This window comes from Mustela lutreola, chromosome 18 (assembly GCF_030435805.1).
Source record: "Mustela lutreola isolate mMusLut2 chromosome 18, mMusLut2.pri, whole genome shotgun sequence".
NCBI lineage: Eukaryota > Metazoa > Chordata > Mammalia > Carnivora > Mustelidae > Mustela > Mustela lutreola.
This window is the reverse complement of record NC_081307.1, coordinates 18,533,541-18,553,101: the sequence shown is the minus strand read 5'-3', so window position 1 is coordinate 18,553,101 and position 19,561 is coordinate 18,533,541. Positions and strand designations below refer to the sequence as shown.

Here is a 19,561-nt window from a genome sequence, read left to right as displayed (position 1 = left end):
AACCCATAGGGGGACTGTCGATTAAATGTGATTAATCTTGTTTAAACTAGCTCTAGTTCAGCAGTAATTCCCTAACAGCCCAAGAGCTCTATAAAAACACTTCCACTGATAATTTTATTCAGAAAAAAACAAATAGGAGAAGAAAGAAACACAATTCTGGTCATTTGCAGTATCTATCAGCTTTCAATTTGGCTCTCCTGTTTAAACAAAGACAAATGATAAAAATTATGTAACACATGCCATATATAGTCAACTACTAAATATATACGCACACTCAGAAACTGTTTTCAGTTTGGGTTATTGCCATACTACTTACATTAAAATATTTTAATTAAAATTAACTTTCAATATTGTTTCATGCTAAATACATTCTACTCTTATGAAAGTCATAATCTTTAAGAAATGTTGCCTAAGAGCTTTTTCAATCCACAATAGCAATTTTAATTGCCTCTGAACTTAAGCATGCCCTAAACTTCTATTTAACAGCGTGGCAATGTTCTATTTTCATGAGTGATAAAAGTTAACAAGACATACAACTTATTTCTTTTGTGTCCATATCCTGATTTTTTTTTTTAACATCCTATTCTTGATTTCTTTAAACTAAATACATTCTTTGTTCAGCAGGGAAAATTCTTATATCACTTACTAACTTCTGGTAACAAGTCGATCATCTAGTTAAGAAGAAAGATGATGAAGCAATATCTTTATCAGTAGTGTGAAGAAATGTTTTAGGACTAATTTTGCAACATAGCACTTGAAGGAGTGGCAGATTACCAAATTCCTTTTCAATCTGGCACTTATTTATGGTTATAAACTTATAGCTAAACCTCTCTACCCACTTTTTTATTACTTATCTAAATAAGAATAGTATTAGATAAATATTAACAATGTGCTATGATAAATATCCTGTACACTGCTAGCTAGATTCAACTTAATGAAAATGCTTCAATTTTATTTCATTTTATACTTAGTAATTTTAAAACTGATCTGTTTTTATCTCATTTTTAGGAACCTGTACTATTCTACTAGAATCCACTGAGTTCTGAAATTAAACTACTTCTTTCTAGCCCTTCTAATAGTTACAAAAAGATGATGTTAAATAAATTTATGAAGGGGTTTCAGTCAAATCTGAATGTCTTATAGCAAAATATGAAGTTTTTGGAATTTGGCTACTACTAGATATTGTTTCCTGGGTGATCTTTTCCTAGACTTATGATGTCCTTTTTAGGTAATATTACTACGTTCATAAATTAGGAGACAAAAATTTAAGAACAGTAATATTTGAAAAAGAACACTGATTATATATATGCCATTTCTATTGGATCCTGAAAATAGTTATAAAAAAAGTAAAAATATACCTACCTGTCCAGAAGTGTTTCATGCAAAAATCCATCTTTCCGGGCCTTTTTGAGAATTTTACTGTCTTCTTTACTTATTTTAAGTTTGTGGTCTTGGAAGCTCTGAAATTTCTTTCTGTTAAGAAAATGCCTTTCTTGAGAATCATTTCAAACTTTGATTATACATGTTTACTCACGAATTTACAAATATTTTTAAAGTTTTTTGTTTATTTAAAAAAAACAAAACTATTGTATTTCTTTAAAAACATACAGCTTTTCAACTGCAAAGATGACCTTGGTGTTCTTCCATGAAGAGGGCAGTTGTTTGGGCAGCAAACTACAAAGCCCCAGTTCCACTAAGGCATATTGGCTGGAGTCCCTGAATCCTGCCTATGGGACATTTGGTTGGCATTATGTACTGATAAGCGATAGTCATTCTATTAATGAATAAGGAAAAAAGACTAACCCAAGTGACTTTAACTTTGAAAGTTAGCAGGGTAATTAGGAAAACTGAAGCTCTGTGAAAAGAAAAGCATTCAGCTTCGTTCTTTGTCCTAGAGTCTATTTTATGCTGCCCCTTGTCCTTCAGGTATTTTATTTTACGTGTCTTGAGGAGTACTTTGTTGCCAAATCTGTAAGGTATAAAAGGAAAAGAATACATACACATAATTGATTTCACACTGTTTAACATTTCCTTTGTCTTCTTCTGGAATATCATCTTTTTTCTTAGTTTCTCTTTCAGCACAGGATCTAATCTGGACAATAGAGATAAGAACCCAACAGATTATACATCTATCTCCCCTCCTCCCCACTTTACTTATTTCCTAAGAACCCTGTAGGTGATTTCTTATGCAAATGAAGAAAACAATTTAGCAATCAAATTCAGAAAAAGTTTCTAGATAAGTTTTTATTTATATATGTATAATTTATATAAATAATTGGTTATGTTTCTCTACAGCCTTTGCATCAGATGTAAAAGACAAAATTATATGAAAAACATTTTATAGATCAGGTCCTGCTGACCAATTAGGCAATAATTTAATTAATTTGGCCTCAAAGTAAATATTCAAATTATCATATTTTTTATTTTTTACAACACTGAAAGTTTAAGATAGCTATTTTAATTTGCATAGCTATTCCCAAATCCATTTAAACTTTTAACATGACACAGACTACTTTCACTTAATTGGAATCCACTCTTTTTTTTTTTTTTTTTAAGATTTTATTTATTTATTTGACAGACAGAGATACAGTAGGCAGAGAGAGAAGGGAAGCAGGCTCCCTGCTGAGCAGAGAGCCCGATGTAGGGCTCGATCCCAGGACCCTGAGATCAGGACCTGAGCGGAAGGCAGTGGCTTAACCCACTGAGCCACCCAGGCGCCCTAGGAATCCACTCTTTTTAATTCTTCCTTGTATCCTCCTAAGTTGTGACAGATAATTACTATCAATGCCATAAACTGATATAGCAAGTAAGATCTACTGAGTCGGACAGGAAGTGGACATAATTCAGGCCTCAGGAACTGGCAATTTGCAACACAGAGGACAGAATTTACATCTCCAAGGATTTACATCTCCAAAGTGATCTTTATGCCTCAGAGTCCAATTCCAAGGCTTCTTAGAAAGTGCTGACCAATGAGGCATGTCCTAGTGCTACCTGTGTGACAAGTTTGGGTAGCAGAGTCCTAGCAGACCTGGGGAAATTACTACTGTCCAGGGTCTGTGACAATACTACTTTTGGCAGACGGCAGTGTGTCTTGAATGTCTATAAAGGTGCATGGCTGATCCAGATTAGCAGAGCGTATGAAGTAAAATGCAAGGTAGAAGGAGTTCTGGATTATCACTGCTCAGAGCTTCCCGGTACTTGACTAACCAAAAAGACCCTTGGGAAATGTGACAGATACATCGTATGAAAACAGTTATAATTAAATACACTACAGTTTCTTTTCCCCCATAAAAGTACAAAATGCTGTACTTTATTTGCATTGTCTTCAAAAATCGTACTTTTAGGTAAGTGAGAAATCCACCAGCATTTCTCTAATGACCTGATCTTTTCTAATGAGAAGCAGTATGGTATGGAGTGTCAGAGTAGTTTCCAGTCAGCTGGGCCGGGGTACACATCCTGTCTCTATCCGATCTAGCTGCGTGAGTTTCATGATGACTACAGCAGGTGAGGATATAAGGAGGCTCAAAGGCTCCTCTCCTCATTGGTAAAGTTAAGATAACAGGTACCTCACAGGAATTAAAAAAGATTCAAGAAGACAGTGCAGGAGTCACATTCAGCAGAGTACCTGTAGCTACTGGCTTCTGTTTTGGTTTGTGTGTGTGTGTGTTTTTAATGTAATTATAATTACATAATTACCTTGTAATTCTGTTTTGGGGACTTTTTCCTCAGATACACCTGTACACCTACAGAATGATGCATATCCAAAGTTTTGTGTTACAGCACTGGTTCTAAAAGCAAAAGACTGAAGTAACCTAAATCAGCATTTATGAGGAACTGACTAAATAAATTAGGGCATATCCTTAAAATGGAATATTATATAGCTATTAAAAAGAGAAAATTTTCTACAAAGTAATTGATAAGGGAAAATCTCCAAGATAAAAACATTAAGGAAAAAAAGAAAATAAAGGTCTAAAGGAGTATATGCAGGAGCCTAACTTTATTGTAAAAAAGTAGAAAATTATAAACATGTTTTTATTAAGAACTGGTAGGCTAGAGAAGAATGGAAGTCATGTCTTTAAATGTTTGTATTTTTAAAATTTTGAACCATGTGAACATATCTATTAGATTTTAAAATGCAAGCAAGCAAAAAAAAAAAAAAAAAAACAGTACTAAAAAGCATGTGGAACTACTCAGAAAAAGGGACCAATACATGGAGGTAAGATATAATAATTTCTCTAACACATGGTACAAATAAGCCATCGGTTATAGGATTTATAATTAAGCTTTTTATAATAAGGCTTATATGGAGCATAGTATAAAAAACTATGCATTACATCTTTGAAGTAATAGCAAATGACTATTGAACATTATTAAGAGATACAGTCACATCATTTATGTACATGGATTAGTCTATAGAAAAATTAAGAAGAAAGCAATTTATAAAAAAGAACAAACTAGATCACAATTACCTTTATCATTTCTTCTTCTCCTGCTGTTTTACTCTTTGCTTCTATATCACCTGCTTCATTGCATCTAATAAAGCAGCTATTTGAGGCCAATAAAGCCATTTTCCCCTATATAAAAAATAGCAAAAAAGTTACAAGACTACTGCAAAAGAATTCTTAAGTTTTGAGAATGAAATGAATTCTGCCCCTTAGCCCCAACTGTAAAAGTAATCAGTAAAGAGAATTTGGAGAAAATACAGAAAAAAAAATACAGAAAAGAAAACCAAAATCACCTATAATCTTACTATTCAAAAATAACCCAATAAATATTTTTAGTATATACTATTAGTAGGACTAAATTCTAACTAGATGAAATAGAATTGTTTCCTTCAGCTTTAAAGATCTATTGAGGATATAACTGAATTAGTTGTTTGAAAAATAATCAGCTTTTAAAGATAATAAAAAATTATATAATGCATACTAATTTACTCAAATAATAGTGGTTTTTAAAAAAGATTTTATTTATTTATTTGACAGACAGAGATCACAAGAAGGCAGAGAAGCAGGCAGAGAGAGAGAGGAGGAAGCAGGCTCCCTGCTGAGCAGAGAGCCCAATGCGGGGCTCGATCCCAGGACCCTGGAATCATGACCTGAGCCGAAGGCAGAGGCTTTAACCCACTGAGCCACCCAGGGGCCTCTCAAATAATAGTGTTTTAAGTAAGATTTTCTTCATAATTAGAAAATATAAAAATTTATAAGAACTAGCTTTTGGTGCTTTTGAATTTACTACTCAGAACTTCAAGAATCAATGTCAGAGAGTTTTGGACAGAAATGATGGAGGGCAGAGGTACTACTGCTATTTTTTTGCACTGTTTCCTCCCCCAGTTTTACTGAGATATGACTGACATAATCATGCGTAAATTTAAGGTGTATAGCATAATGATTTGGCTTAACACTTACTGTGAAATGATTATCTTAGTAAGTTTCGGTTAACATCCATCATCTCATGCAGTTAATAATAAAAAGAAAGCATAAAAGGAAAACCATTTTTTTCCTTGTGATGAGAACTCAGGATTTAGTCTCTTAACAACTTTCCTCTGTATCATACAGCAGAGTTAGCTGAAGTAATCATGTTATCTGTTATATCCTTGGCACTTATATTTATCCTGTAACTGGAAGTTTGTACCTTTTGACCACCTTCTTCCTCTAATTCCTAATCCCAACAGCTGCTACTATGGTAACCAACCACAAGTCTGATGTCTTTGTCTGAGTTTTGTTTTGTTTTGTTTTTAAGATCTATATATAAGTGAGATCATACAGTTGTCTGTCTTTCTCTGATTTATTTTACTTAGCAAGTTCCATTTGTTGTTGTAAATGGCAAGATTTACTCATCTTTTATGGCAGAACAATATTCCATTGCATATATATATAACACAACTTCTTTATCCATTTATCTATCAGTGGACATTTAGATTATTTCCATAGTTACTCTTAAAAGTAATGCCAGTATGAACATGGGGGTGCAGGTATTGTTTTAAGTTAGTTTTTTTGGTTTCCTTTGGATATATTTTCACAAATGGGATTGTTGGATCTTATAATAATTCCATTTTAATTTTTTGAGGAATCTCCAATACTATTTCCACAGTGGCTGCCTCAGTTTGCATTCCCACCAGCAGTGCATGAAGGTTCGCTTTTCTCCACATCCTCCTAGCATTTATCTCATCTTTTTGAAGAGGGCCATTGTAGCAGGTAGGAAGTGATACCTTACTGTGTTTCTGATTTGCATTTCTCTAATGACTAGTGATGTTGAGCATCTTTTCATGTACCTGTTGGCCTTTCATATATCTTTTCTGGGAAAAAGGTCTTTGCCATTTTTTAATTGGGTTGTTTCTTTGCTATTGAGTTGTATCAGCTCTTTATATATTTTGGATATTAACCCCTTATCAGAAAAATGGTTTGCAAATATTTTTTCTCATCCTATAGTTTGTCTTTTCACTTTGTTGATTATTTCTTTTGCTGTGCTGCACTGTTTTTCAAGACCTTTTTAAGGTTATGAGTTCATATTGGTTTTCTTCAATTTAGTGGGTTATATTATTGCTCTGTACTTTTGGTTTGTTTTTTTCTTTAGGCTATATATTCTCACTGAATATTAAAGACTATCTTACATTGACAAGAAGCTTTTATGAACAATAATAGCACTTACATCTTGAAAGACTGGTTCCCATTGTTCTCTTGGTCCAATTGCATCTGAACGCCCCACAACAAGTCCATCTGAATTAATACCTAGGTATTTTCCATAGCCAGATTTCAGGGCAATTCTTTAGATTAACAAAAAGGAAATGTTAAAAACTGAGAGCAAGAAAATTAAATATGGAACATAAAAATAATTTGTGTGTATAAAAATCCAGGCTAGCCATAGTCCAAATTTTCAAAAGCCATGTGATGTGTGGCTAGTGACTACCATATTGGACAGTGTAGTTCTATTTATATAATTTTATATTGTACTTATAAAGCTCCTATTACATGGTATCAAACTACTTTCCTCTGTATCAACTTAACATTCTCATCTCAAATTAGGAGAGTTATCATTTCACCATGCATCTATTAACATTATGCCTTTTTAAAGAAAAAATTAGAATATCAGATACAGGAAAAATAGTATCCTATTTAATTTATCTTCTAACCATTGTAAAGAGACATTTGCACTTCCTTTCCTTTTTAGGTTTTATCTTTTTATCCATTTTTCTATTGGTATCTTACTGTTTTCCTTAGAGTTATGAATCCTGTACATACATACAAAGAATAAAAACTCATTGCTGTTAATGCTGTTGCAAATATTTTCTTCATTTGCCTATTTTGTATTTTTTGTTTTCAACTGTAAAGAAGTTTGAGTTTATTGATTTTCTTCTGCTTTTATTCTTTAAAAGTCTCTCAGGCACCTGGGTGGCTCAGTCAGTTCAGTGTCTGACTTCAGACACTGACTTCAAGTGATTTTGTGGTTCTGGGATAGAGTCCCACAAGCCCCGTAATGGGCTCTGTGCTCCCCACTCAGCAGGGAATCTGCTTCTCCCTCTTCCTCCCCCCTGCCCAGTGTTCACTTGCTCTCTCCAAAGTAAATAAATAAATAAATAGATAGATAGATAAATAAAATATTAAAAAAATAAAAAAGTCTTTTACTGTACTTATTGGCCACTCAGAGTATAGGAATGATAATCTTCATGTGATGTTTTTTAAAGAAAAAAATATGATTCTTAACTTTTAGCTTACCCAATCCCTGATGATGCCAAGGGATTGATTTTATATTCATCTACAGGTTAATGATTGTATAATACAAATCATTATCATATTGATGCAGCCAATTATTAGCATACTGAAATTCAATTTCTGTATGTACTACCCAAAGTATCATTCTATACTTTGTTACTGTGAGAATAAAAAAGGTCAGCTTATAAAATGATTGGAAAAACAGTGAATATTCTTTTGGTCTTCATGACTGTAACATTCTTTACTGATTTTAATAATTTTAATAATATTCCTTTATTATTTGTTTATCTCTTGACTTCTGACAAGTGAGTTTATGTATCACAGTAACATCAAACCAGGTTTTGTCTTATGTCTATTTTCTTTGCATGATCTTTCTAATCTATATCTTATTTGGTCTGTGACATTATTAATACTCATTTTTTTCTAGTCTAGTATTATATATTGGTAGGAGTCATAGGGTATGTTTTTATTTGGAGCTTTCATTCTCTCTCTTTTCTTTTAAGATTTTACTTAATTGAGAGAGAGAGAGAGAGGGAGAGAGAGACAGCATGAGAAGGGGAGGGTCAGAGGGAGAGGCAAACTCTCTGCTAAGCAGAGAGCCTGATATGGGACTTGATCCCAAGACTCCAGGATCATGACCTGAGCTGAAGGCTCAACCAACTGAGCCACCAAGGGCCCACTTTCATTCTCTTTCAAAGACACAGTTGTTACCAATGAAATTTAATAATACCTAAATATAGCATATATAAATGTCGTATTTTTAAAATGTCACAAAACTACTTTCAAAAAGATTGTTTTGCTTTTTACATCAAAATTGGTCTGTGGACTTAAGTTAGCTTATTTAATTAGCTATATATAAAAATTTTTCAGTAAATAAAATTAAATTAAAAAAATAAAAGGTGATTAATTATAGTTCAACTTACTTACCTGGAATCAGACAATTTGACAGCTGTAAACTGCTCTGGAGGACTAGGGCCTTCATCAACTATAGAGGAAAAAAAATTTTTTTTTTTGCCACCACTTTAAAAAAAATTTTTTTAAAATAATTTTTTAAATTTTTTATAAACATATAATATATTTTTATCCCCAGGGGTACAGGTCTGTGAACCACCAGGTTTACACACGTCACAGCACTCACCTTAGCAAATACCCTCCCCAATGTCCATAACCCCACCCCCTCCCCCAACCCCCCTCCCCCCAGCAACCCTCAGTTTGGGAAAAAAAATATTTTAAAATAAATTTGACATTTGTTACCAATATACACATAAAAATATTTTTCAGCTTTAAAACTAGTTTTTTTGAGGGGAACCTGGGTGGCTCAGTCATTAAGGGTCTGCCTTCGGCTCAGGCCATGATCCCAGGGTCCTGGGATCGAGTCCCACATTTGGCTCCCTGCTCGGTGGAAAGTCTGCTTCTCCCTCTCCCATTCCCCCTGCTTGTGTTCCTTCTCTGTGTATCTCTCTGTTAAATAAATTAAAAAAAAAAAATCTTTTTTTAAAAAGAATGTTTTCTTTAAAATTAAATATAAGAATACTATAATATTTTGATATAATCATAATACACTCTATTCAGATTAGAGTATCAAGTTCTACTTTATCTTCTAACTACAGTGTTAGTTTTACATACTTAATAGGTAAGTCAGCATGATGCTTAATCACTTATATTTTCTTTTTGTGTTTTAAAATGCACTTGGTATATAAACAAGCATTCAATATTTATTTATTTTTAAAATATCTTGTTTATTTATTTGACAGAGAGAGAGAGAGACAGTGATAGAGGGAATACAAGCAGGGGGAGTGGGAGAGGGAGAAGCAGGCTTCCCGCTGAGCAGGGAGCTGGATGCGGGGCTTGATACGAGGACCCTGGGATCATGACCAGAGCTGAAGGCAGATGCTTAACGACTGAGCCATCCAGGCACCCCAGCATTTAATATTTAAAAAACTAAATGCTGCAACTTATTCAAGGGATGGTCATTCATACTTAAAGATACTGCTTTTTATCTTCTGATTACTTCATGTCTCATTAGTGCTTATTCTGGTGGACCAGAAGGGATAACAAGACTTCAAACTGTTAATAATGTTCCAGGTTAGTTTTGGCAAAAGGCCTAGAGGACACAGATATCAAATCTTTGACTCAACTATGTTTCCCTTTCAATTCAATTATTTATGTTGCTTTTGATTTCAATTGATACTTTCCTGGAACCATAAAGAATGTTTTCACAGGCTTATAATGGAAAGAGGATTTGCCAATAATTGGTAAATATTAAGGAAGGAAAAAAGGGGAAGAGTCAAATGCAATGGATTTATTCCTTGTACTATACTTGAGATGTTAGAATTTGGCCTAAGTGAATGACTGTCATAAAATATATGCTTTTTAAAAATTTTTTTATAGGGCGCCTGGGTGGCTCAGTGGGTTAAGCCTCTGCCTTCGGCTCAGGTCATGATCTCAGGGTCCTGGGATCGAGTCCCGCATCGGGCTCTCTGCTCAGCAGGGAGCCTGCTTCCTTCTCTCTCTCTCTCTCTGCCTGCCTCTCTGCCTACTTGTGATCTCTCTCTGTCAAATAAATAAATAAAATCTTTAAAAAAAATTTTTTTTTTATAAAATTTTATTTGAGAGACAGGGAGAGAGCACAAGCAGAAGGAGCAGCAGGCAGAGGGAGAAGCAGGCTCTCTGCTGATCAAGGAGCCCTATACTCCATCCCAGGAGCCTGAGATCCTGACCTGAATTAAAGACAGACCCTTAACTGACTGAGCCACACAGGCATCCCTAAAATACATACTTTAAGTGGTCTTTTCCCTTCCACTTTTTCTACTAGACACAAACCTTCTTTATGTGGAGCTCCCAGTGTAAAAAGTCCGTTGTCAAGTGCATGTATGTAGGTTCCTTTATCCATTTCAATTGCTATGGTTCCTGATATTTCACCAAAATTTGTTACTGTCCACCAGATTCCTAAAAAATAAAATCAATATTGTAAATTTAATTTTAGATTTGACATAAGGTTCTTATTTGTTGTTCTTGTTGTTATAACTTATTTTTTAAAACATTTTATATTGCAGTTATAAGAAATAATACAGAGAGATCCATATGTCCTTTATTCACTTCTCCCTGTGGTAATATCTTATATAATTATAGTACACTGTCGAAACCAGGAAACTATCCTTTATACAAACTATGAACCTTATACAGATTTCCTCCATTTTACATACATTCATTTGCATGTTAGTATGTATGGATATAGGTGACCACCACCCAAAATCAAGATTACATTCTTTTCAAAATATAAAAAAGCAGTGCATGTGAAGGCATAAAATGATGGAGAACAGTCTCTTTGATTTCCTCCCCAGCCATCCATGACTGCTTTCTAGAGGCAATAACTATTATAACCTGTCCCTTACATATCCCTCCAAAAAGACTTTTTTGTTTTTAAAGATTTTATTTATTTGACAGAGAGAGAGATCACAAGTAGGCAGAGCAGCAGGCAGAGAGAGGGGGGGAAGCAGGCTCCCCGCTGAGCAGACAGCCCGATGCGGGGCTCGATCCCAGGACCCTAGGATCATCACCAGAGCCCAACCAAGGCAAATGCCCAACCCACTGAGCCACCCAGGCACCCTCAAAAAGACTTTCTAACATAGTATTCTTTTAAAATTTTTTTTCAAGTTTTTATTGAAATTCCAGTTAGTTGACATCCAATGTAATATTAGTTACAGGTACAGAATTTAGTAATTCATCACTTATAACACTATGCTTATCACAATAAGTGTAGTCCTCAATATCCTTCACCCATTTAACCCATTTCCAAGCCCACCTCCCCTCTGGCAACCTTCAGTTTGTTCTCTGTAATTAAGAGTCTGTTTTCTGGTTTGTCTCTCTCTCTCTCCTCATTTTTCCTACATTTATCTGTTTTGTCTCCTGACTTCCACATATGAGTGAAAATCATATGGTGTTTATTTTTTTTCTAACTTTACATAATGCTCTCTAGCTCCATCATGTTGCAAATGGCAAGAATTCATTTTTTTTGTGGTTTAGGACAGTATTCTTTACCATGATTTTAGATTAGAAACAATATGAACAGAAACTATGTATTCTATATACATGAACAGAAATGGGTTTCTTTTGAAATTCATTTTATTTCAAATATAATTAACAAATGGTGTTATATTAGTTTCATATGTATAATATAATGCCTCAGCGATTCTATACATTTCTCAGTGCTCATCAAGATAAGTGTACTCTCGGGGCGCCTGGGTGGCTCAGTGGGTTAAGCCGCTGCCTTCGGCTCAGGTCATGATCTCAGGGTCCTGGGATCGAGTCCCACATCGGGCTCTCTGCTCAGCAGGGGGCCTGCTTCCCTTCCTCTCTCTCTGTGATCTCTTCCCTTCCTCTCTCCTACTGTGATCTCTCTCTGTCAAATAAATAAATAAAATCTTTAAAAAAAAAAAAAAAAAAAGATAAGTGTACTCTCAATTCCCCTTCACCTATTTCTCCCATCCACCTACTCATGCTGCACATTCAATACAATCTCTATCAAAATACCAATAACATTTTTCACAGAACTAGAATAATCCTAATAATCTTTTGTATGGAACCACAAAAGATCCCAAACAGCCAAAGCAATCCTGAAAAAGGATAAAGCTGGAGGTATCACAATCCCACATTTCAAAATATACTACAAAGCAAAGTTTTTAAAGATTGAGTTTATCACAATGCACAAGATTTCCTATTTATCTAAACAAGAAAGACTTTTAATACCCAACAAAAAATTAGTAAAATTTCATTTAATTAAGTTGGACTTTTAATTTCATATATATAAATTAACTCAAAATGGTCAAAGACCTAAATTTAAGAGCTAAAATTATCAAACTCTTATAAGAAAACATATGGTAGAAACCTCACAAAATGGGATTTGGCAATCATTTCTTGGATATGACACCAAAGGCACAAACAACAAAAGAAAAATTAGACAAATTAGACTCATCAAAATGAATAACTTTGGGGGCACCTGGGTGGCTCAGTCAGTTATAAATCTGACTCTTAACTGCAGCTTAGGAAGTGATCTCAGGGTTGTGAGATTGAGCCACAAGTCAGGCTCTGGACTAGGCCTGGAACGTGCTTAAGATTCTCTCTTTTCCTCTCCCTTGACCCCTATCCCATGCCCGTCTCCCCCTCTAAAAAAAGAAAGAAAAAAAGAAAAACTTCTGTGCATCACAGGACACTATCAAGAGAGTAAAAAGACAACACAGAATAGAAGGAAATATCTGTACATCACATATCTGATAAGGGATTAAGATCCAGAATATATAAAGAACTCTTAAAACTCAACAATAACACAACCCATTTCAAAAAATGGGCAAAGGACTTGAATAGGTATTTCTCTAAAGAAGATACACAAATGACCAATGAGCACATTAAAATTACTCAATATTGCAATTCACTGAGGAAATACAGACTGAAACCATAATGAGATACTATTTCATACCCACTATGATGGCTACTATCACAGAACCAGAAATAACAAATATTGGTGAGGATATGGAGAAATCGAAACCCTTAGGCACTGCTGGTGGGAATGTAAAATGGTACAGTGACTATGGAAAACAGGTCTCACAAAATTAAAAATGGAATTACCATATGATCCAGCAATTCCACTTCCAGGCATATGTCCAAAAGAACAGAAAGCAAAGTCTTGAAGAGATATCTGAACACCCATATTCCTAGAAGAATTATTCACAATAGGCCAAAAGTGAAGTAACCTACGTGTTCACTGAAAGATGAATGGTTAAATGAAATGCAGTATATACACACAATGGAGTATTATTCAGTCTTAAAAGGAAGGAAATTCCACATGCTACAACATGGATGAACCCTCAAGACCTCACCTGATTTCAAAACACCATGACATGACAGTAATCAACACAAATGTATCAGAACAACAGACAAATGAACGGAACACAGAGTCGAAAATTATACCAACCCATGTAAAGTCAGTTGATTTTTTACAGCGATATCAAGGCAGTTTAATGAAGAAAGAAAAGTCTATGCAACAGTGGTGCTAGAACAAGTGGATATCATTATGAAAAAATGAAAAGAACCCTGACCCATAATTCACTCCAGATCAAAATTTAATTTCAGATAGATCACAGATATAATGTAAAAACTAAAACTAAAGTCTCTTACAGAAAATGTGGAAGAATTTCTTCATGACCTTGGGGTTAAGCAACAGTTTCTCAGATTGAAGATGCAAGGTGGTATCCATAATAGAAAAAAAGTAATAAATACGGTTTTATAAAAACTTCTATACACATATATCAAGTCATTATATTGTATACCTAAAACTAATACTATGTTGTATGTTAATTGAAAAAAAATATCTAACTTTTGCTTTCAGAGAAATAACATTTAAGCAAATTAAAAGTCAAACCACAGACTGGGAGGGAAGATTGATAACAGAACTGTATTACTTCTTGGTGGGAGTATAAAATGGTGCAACTACCTTAGAAAATTCTTGGTGATTACTTAAATCGCTAAATATCCACCTATTTGTTGACACAGCAATTCCATCTCTAGATATCTATCCAAGATACTTACGCTAATATTATAACTGTTGATTTGCTATTTCAAAAAAAGGTGAGATTTTTCTAGAATATTATCTTTATCCCATTTCATATAAAATGTAAAGGAGCCAAAATTTATGAAATTTCAAAACGTGACTGGCCATGTTTTAAGAGAGAAAAAAGTTGCTTTAAAGTATAGATGTGGAAAGAATCAGAAAGCAGGCTGCTTAAATGTGTTTGGGTCAGTTTATCTCTGGTAGCATTTACAGGCTACCTTGATGCTTTGTTTAAGATTTTCATTTATTTCATAATATATAAAAGAATCATTTTTACTGTGAGTTATTTTTACTGTTCCTTTGGGGACATACTTATCACTGGTTTCTACAACGAAAATGCATAAATGTTCAGGGATGCCTGAGTGGATCGGTCAGTTAAGTGTCTGCCTTTGGCTCAGGTCATGATCCTCGGGTCCTGGGATTGAGCCCTGGGTAAGTCTGCTTCTCCTTCCACCTTTTCCCCTGCTCGTGCTCTCTTCTTTCTCTCTCAGATAAATAAAATCTTTGTTTAAAATGCATACATGTTCAAAGAAAATTTGTGAAATATATTTAATTAAATAATATTTATGTATATCTGGCCTTTAAAATTATGTACCAGATCTGTGGGATATAAGGTAGTCTATTTTTTTTTTTTTTTTAAATTTTTTTTTTTTTTTTTTTGAGATTTTATTTATTTTTCAGGGATAGAGGGAGAGAGAGCGAGCGAGCACAGGCAGACAGAGAGGCAGGCAGAGGCAGAGGGAGAAGTAGGCTCCCTGCCGAGCAAGGAGCCTGATGTGGGACTCGATCCCAGGACACTGGGATCATGACCTGAGCCGAAGGCAGCGCTTAACCAACTGAGCCACCCAGGCGTCCCGGGATATAAGGTAGTCTAATGAGCGATATTTCTTCTCTTCCTGATGAGGAAAAAAAGGCATCAGTGACATCTACTGTGCCAGGCTATAAAAGAATCCATAACTTTAAATAATATTGAAAACTTTAAGAAAACTATGCATAGGTCACAAGTTCTTTTGAGTTTCTTTGAACTACTTATCCCTAAGTAGGAAATATTTTTAAAGGCATCTCAACCAATGTTAACTTTTCTCAGAATAAAGTATAGGAAACCTACCAACAATATCAAGTTGAGTTTCTTCATCTTCTTCTCTTTTTCTCTTCTTCTCTTTACTCTTTTTCTTCTTGCTGCAGGAGATAATTTATATAGATGAGTTTAGAAACATTGATCTGATGTTAAGTATCTCAAGATGCAATCTTAGAAGAATCTTTTAAGCTGTACATAGATATAAGAATTATTGATTTTGTTATGTACATTGATATGCTTTCTTATTTCTAATATTAAGAAGTCACTTCTGATCCTGTATGCATTGTGTTATAGTTAAGACAACAGATTCTGAAGTCAGACTGCCTTTTTAATCTTGATATTGTCATTTCTTAGCTCTGTGACTTTTGGAAAATTTAATCTCTGTCAGTTTCTCACCTATAAAAGGAGGATAATAATTTGACTAAGCTCTTAAGGTTGTTTTGAGGATTAAGAGATGACCTGTACCTTCATGTGTTGCTGGTGAAAATGTAAAATGGTATAGCCACTTTATAAAATAGTTTGGGTTCTTCGAAAAGTTAAACACAGAGTTACCAGAAATGAAAACACATGTCCTAACAACAGAAATGAAAACACATGTCCACATAAAAAGTTTATTAGAATATTCAAAGCAGCATTATTCATAATAACCAAAAAGTGGCAACAACCCAAATGTCCATCAACTGATGAATGGAAAAACAAAACATGTTATATCTACACTACACAACAGAATATTATTCAGCCATAAATATAAGAGTACGGATGCATGCTAAACATGGATGAGGCTAGATACAGAAGACTGCATACTGTATGACTCCATTTATATGAAATATGCAAAATAAACTGATGTAGATGGAAATCTACAGATTAGTGGTGGCCAGGACTAGGGAAACAGTGGAAGGGAGAGTGATGAAAATGGTTGGCAACTTGTGCTGAATTTTGTCAACACATTAAAACCCACAAAATTGTACTTTATAGGGTGAATTTCTGACATATGTACTGTATCTCAGTACTAAAAAAACCATCATGGTTCAAAAAAATTATATTGAAGTGCTTAGAATAGTTCTTGGCACACAGAAAGTGGCTGTGTGTGTGTTGATAGTGATTGATAGTTGCGAGAATTAGAAGGCGGCACACTTGTTTGTATTTTCATCAAATGTAAGCTTTCAGAAGACGACTCTCCCCTCTCTCTTGTAAATTCAGACAGTACAAGTTTCAGATTTTTTCAGGGTAAGTTCTTTGTGATTCCAGAACCGTTGGCAGAATTGCTCCTTAACACTTCCTTTCATCTTACCTAAAAGTACCGAAAACCATCACTGAGACACGCTGAAATGCTTAATAAGGGTATGAACAACCAACTCCAAGCAGATCTACCAGTTAAGAGAGGTGGAGACAGGAGTGAGCAGATAGCTTTTCCTAACACTCTAATCATCATCGATCACCCCTACAAGCTGCTTGCTACCGGCTACACTTGCTTCTGTACGCGTTCTCCCATTCACTCCTCATTCTCATTCTTTCACAGTGCCATCAACCTTTCCTAATGAACCCGCCAGTGGAAGCGCAAGGATATTAACGAACTCGCACAAATCGCAAAACTAGCAACTGGTGGGGATCCAGATTTGAACCCACATCTGCATACTGTATTTTACAATTAAGGATTTTTTTTTTTTTTTTTTTTTTTTAGGGGGGAGGGAAACAAGGGCGAAAAGAAGTATCTCTAATAAAGGAAGTCATTGTGATGATCTACAGCCTCAGACGAAGGCTGCGGAGGTCCGGAGGGTCTTGGTTCCCTTATCAAGCGACCCAAACTTTGGGGTTCCTGGGCTACCGGTTCCGCTGTCCTGGCTCCCCCCTTCCGAAGGCGCGAACAGTCCGGGCGCGTCTCCCGCGGCCCCGGCTCTCCAGCTCCGTACGGGTACCCGGAGCCGCGCCGCAGGGTCGGTCCGTCCGGGACCAGAGGCCAGGCCTAAAGGCTGGGAGCCCGAATGACCGCTCTCTCGGGCTTCCGTGAGCTTCTCCACGGCGGGGAGGACGCGAGGGCGGAGTGCTGCCCGAGAAGAGCCGGCCTCCCGCACACTTCGGCCTTACCTCTTAGCCTTGGTTCCCTTGAGCACGAGTTTGGTGGACTTCACATACGAGTATTCGGCCATAGTTCTGGGGACACTGTATAAAGGCGTGAGAGCTGTCGAAGGGCCAGATACCGCCACTGGAGAACGAACTGGCGCGGGAGGCCCCAAAACAATACAGCAGATTCCCCGAAACCGTACGCAACTGCAGGAGAGGACCGGTCGCTCGGAGTCCCCAGTATTTTTTTCCACCCAACTCTCGAATTCGACTTCCTGTGTGCTGTCTGGGGCTACGGCAACCGCAGAGGGCCGCAATACGTCAGGGTTCATTTGCTCTTGAGAACCGAATGTTCCACCGTCCCTAAGTGAGGAAACCTGGGGAGACGCGCCCTCTGGTGGACGCAGAGGGCCTAATAGCTCTGGAACCTTTTTTTTCTTCTTGTCTTTTTTTATTTATTATTTTTTTAATGGAGCCATTCTTGGGGTATCCTGCTCGGTCTCAGGAGAAGGGCGATCACGTTCTTTGATCAGCAAGAAGGTGATATGACGCAATCAGCCCTCCGGTTCCAGTAGCTTTGAGCTTTGAGCCTTACTACCCTGCGCAACTGAGTGCATTATCGGGCCTCGGACGATTTACAAGCCCTTCCAGTTCCATAAACGCCGGTTGTATTATCCAGAGACTTGAGTCACGTACAAGAAACAAGGAGGGAGTAAAAGAAAATATAATTAAATGCATAAATTTGGGCCACAGATTTCACAAGTGCTGTAGGAATTTGGGTGGAGGTGGGGCGGGAGGTTGACGTTGGAAACTAATGTAATCAGAGAAGTCTGTGTAGGATGGGTCTCTACAGAGGCTTTCCGTCTCAGTCACTGAGTATTTCTCCTGCCTGCTCCAATCTCTTTAACAGATTCATAGTTCACTTGCCCGATTCCATTTTCCCCCGCTTCCAAACCATCTCTGATAAAGCTACCCGACTGATCTTTCTAGACAAATAGCTGATTATTCCCCTATCTAAAATCTATTATAGGCTACCTATTACTTTCGGGAGGGAAAATCCTGGCATCACTTAATGAAAGAGGGCAGTCTGGCCTCTTTTCCCACCACTTAACCCTGCCACCTTCCTCCCAGTCACACGAAGCAGCTGGAAATGTTTGAATGCTTTCTCTTTGCTCCTGCTGCCTGGAATGCTGCCCTGTCCTCTTTCCCACGCTCTTCCCTTGGCGCAGTTTTCAACCTTTAAGACAAACTGGGGCATCATTTGCTTCTGTGAATATTATTCAAGGGAAACCTCACTAAAATGAAGAAAGGAGGAGGGAAAAGGAAGTTAGGTGAAGCCTTTCCTCTCAACTTGAATTACAGGAAGAACTGTCAATTACAGACCCCCCCCCCCCAAAGAAGAATCATCAGCGTGAAAGAATTATTAATTACCAGCCCCTGCAAGGGAAAGATGTACATTGTGTCTCCTACCAGGTACTTCTACAAGATCTTCTACAGCTATAGTTCAGCCCATTAGAAACCTTCATCACCTGGATTCCCCGCCCCCACCCCATGGACTTTTGTTCAGAATAACCCCTCCCAGCCTCCTCCTTCTTCCATGCAAAGTAATGTTCCTCTTCTTTGTTTGTTAAACTTGCCCATGGTTTTGCCATAGCTTGCATGTCCCAAATTGGAATCCTGTTATTCCCTACTAAACCCATTTTTGCTAGTAAAATAACTGACAGTTTCATTTTTCAGGCTAACCCTCCAACAAAACACCATCCTCCAATATCCTGCCTTTCTCATTCTGTAGCTCATGGTGTGCTTTTTCAGGGCAGAAACACAAGTAGCTTATTTATTTTTGTTTCACGCACAGCCCATGCAGTACTTGCCTCAAAGTAGACCCTGCATAGATGTCTGTTAACATGTTAAGATTCTAAAGCTTGAGGTGTATCTGTGGGATAATAGAGTGGAGCATTTAGGAGTGTGGCTTGATTAAATAGGAGGGGTTGTGGTAGAAAAACCGGAGAAAGAAAATTGGAGGGGTGTAGCATATCCTGGAGACCACTGGAGATCTATTCCTTATTTATTGATCAATCATCTCTGCAAAGACACTGTATGCTTGGT

The 19,561-nt window shown here is 36.4% G+C and overlaps 1 protein-coding gene across 1 annotated transcript; it reads right to left on the bottom strand.

Annotated features, from left to right (window-relative positions):
* Positions 1-87: 87 nt before the first annotated feature.
* FRG1 (FSHD region gene 1) lies at positions 88-17,758 on the bottom strand. The gene is made up of 9 exons (XM_059155949.1): positions 17,480-17,758; positions 15,425-15,495; positions 10,533-10,658; positions 8,637-8,694; positions 6,649-6,763; positions 4,470-4,574; positions 2,001-2,092; positions 1,363-1,473; positions 88-197 (listed from the first exon to the last, which is right to left on the bottom strand). The coding sequence occupies exons 1-9, from the start codon at positions 17,539-17,541 to the stop codon at positions 161-163; spliced, it is 777 nt and encodes a 258-aa protein (XP_059011932.1). The 5' UTR covers positions 17,542-17,758; the 3' UTR covers positions 88-160.
* Positions 17,759-19,561: the final 1,803 nt, after the last annotated feature.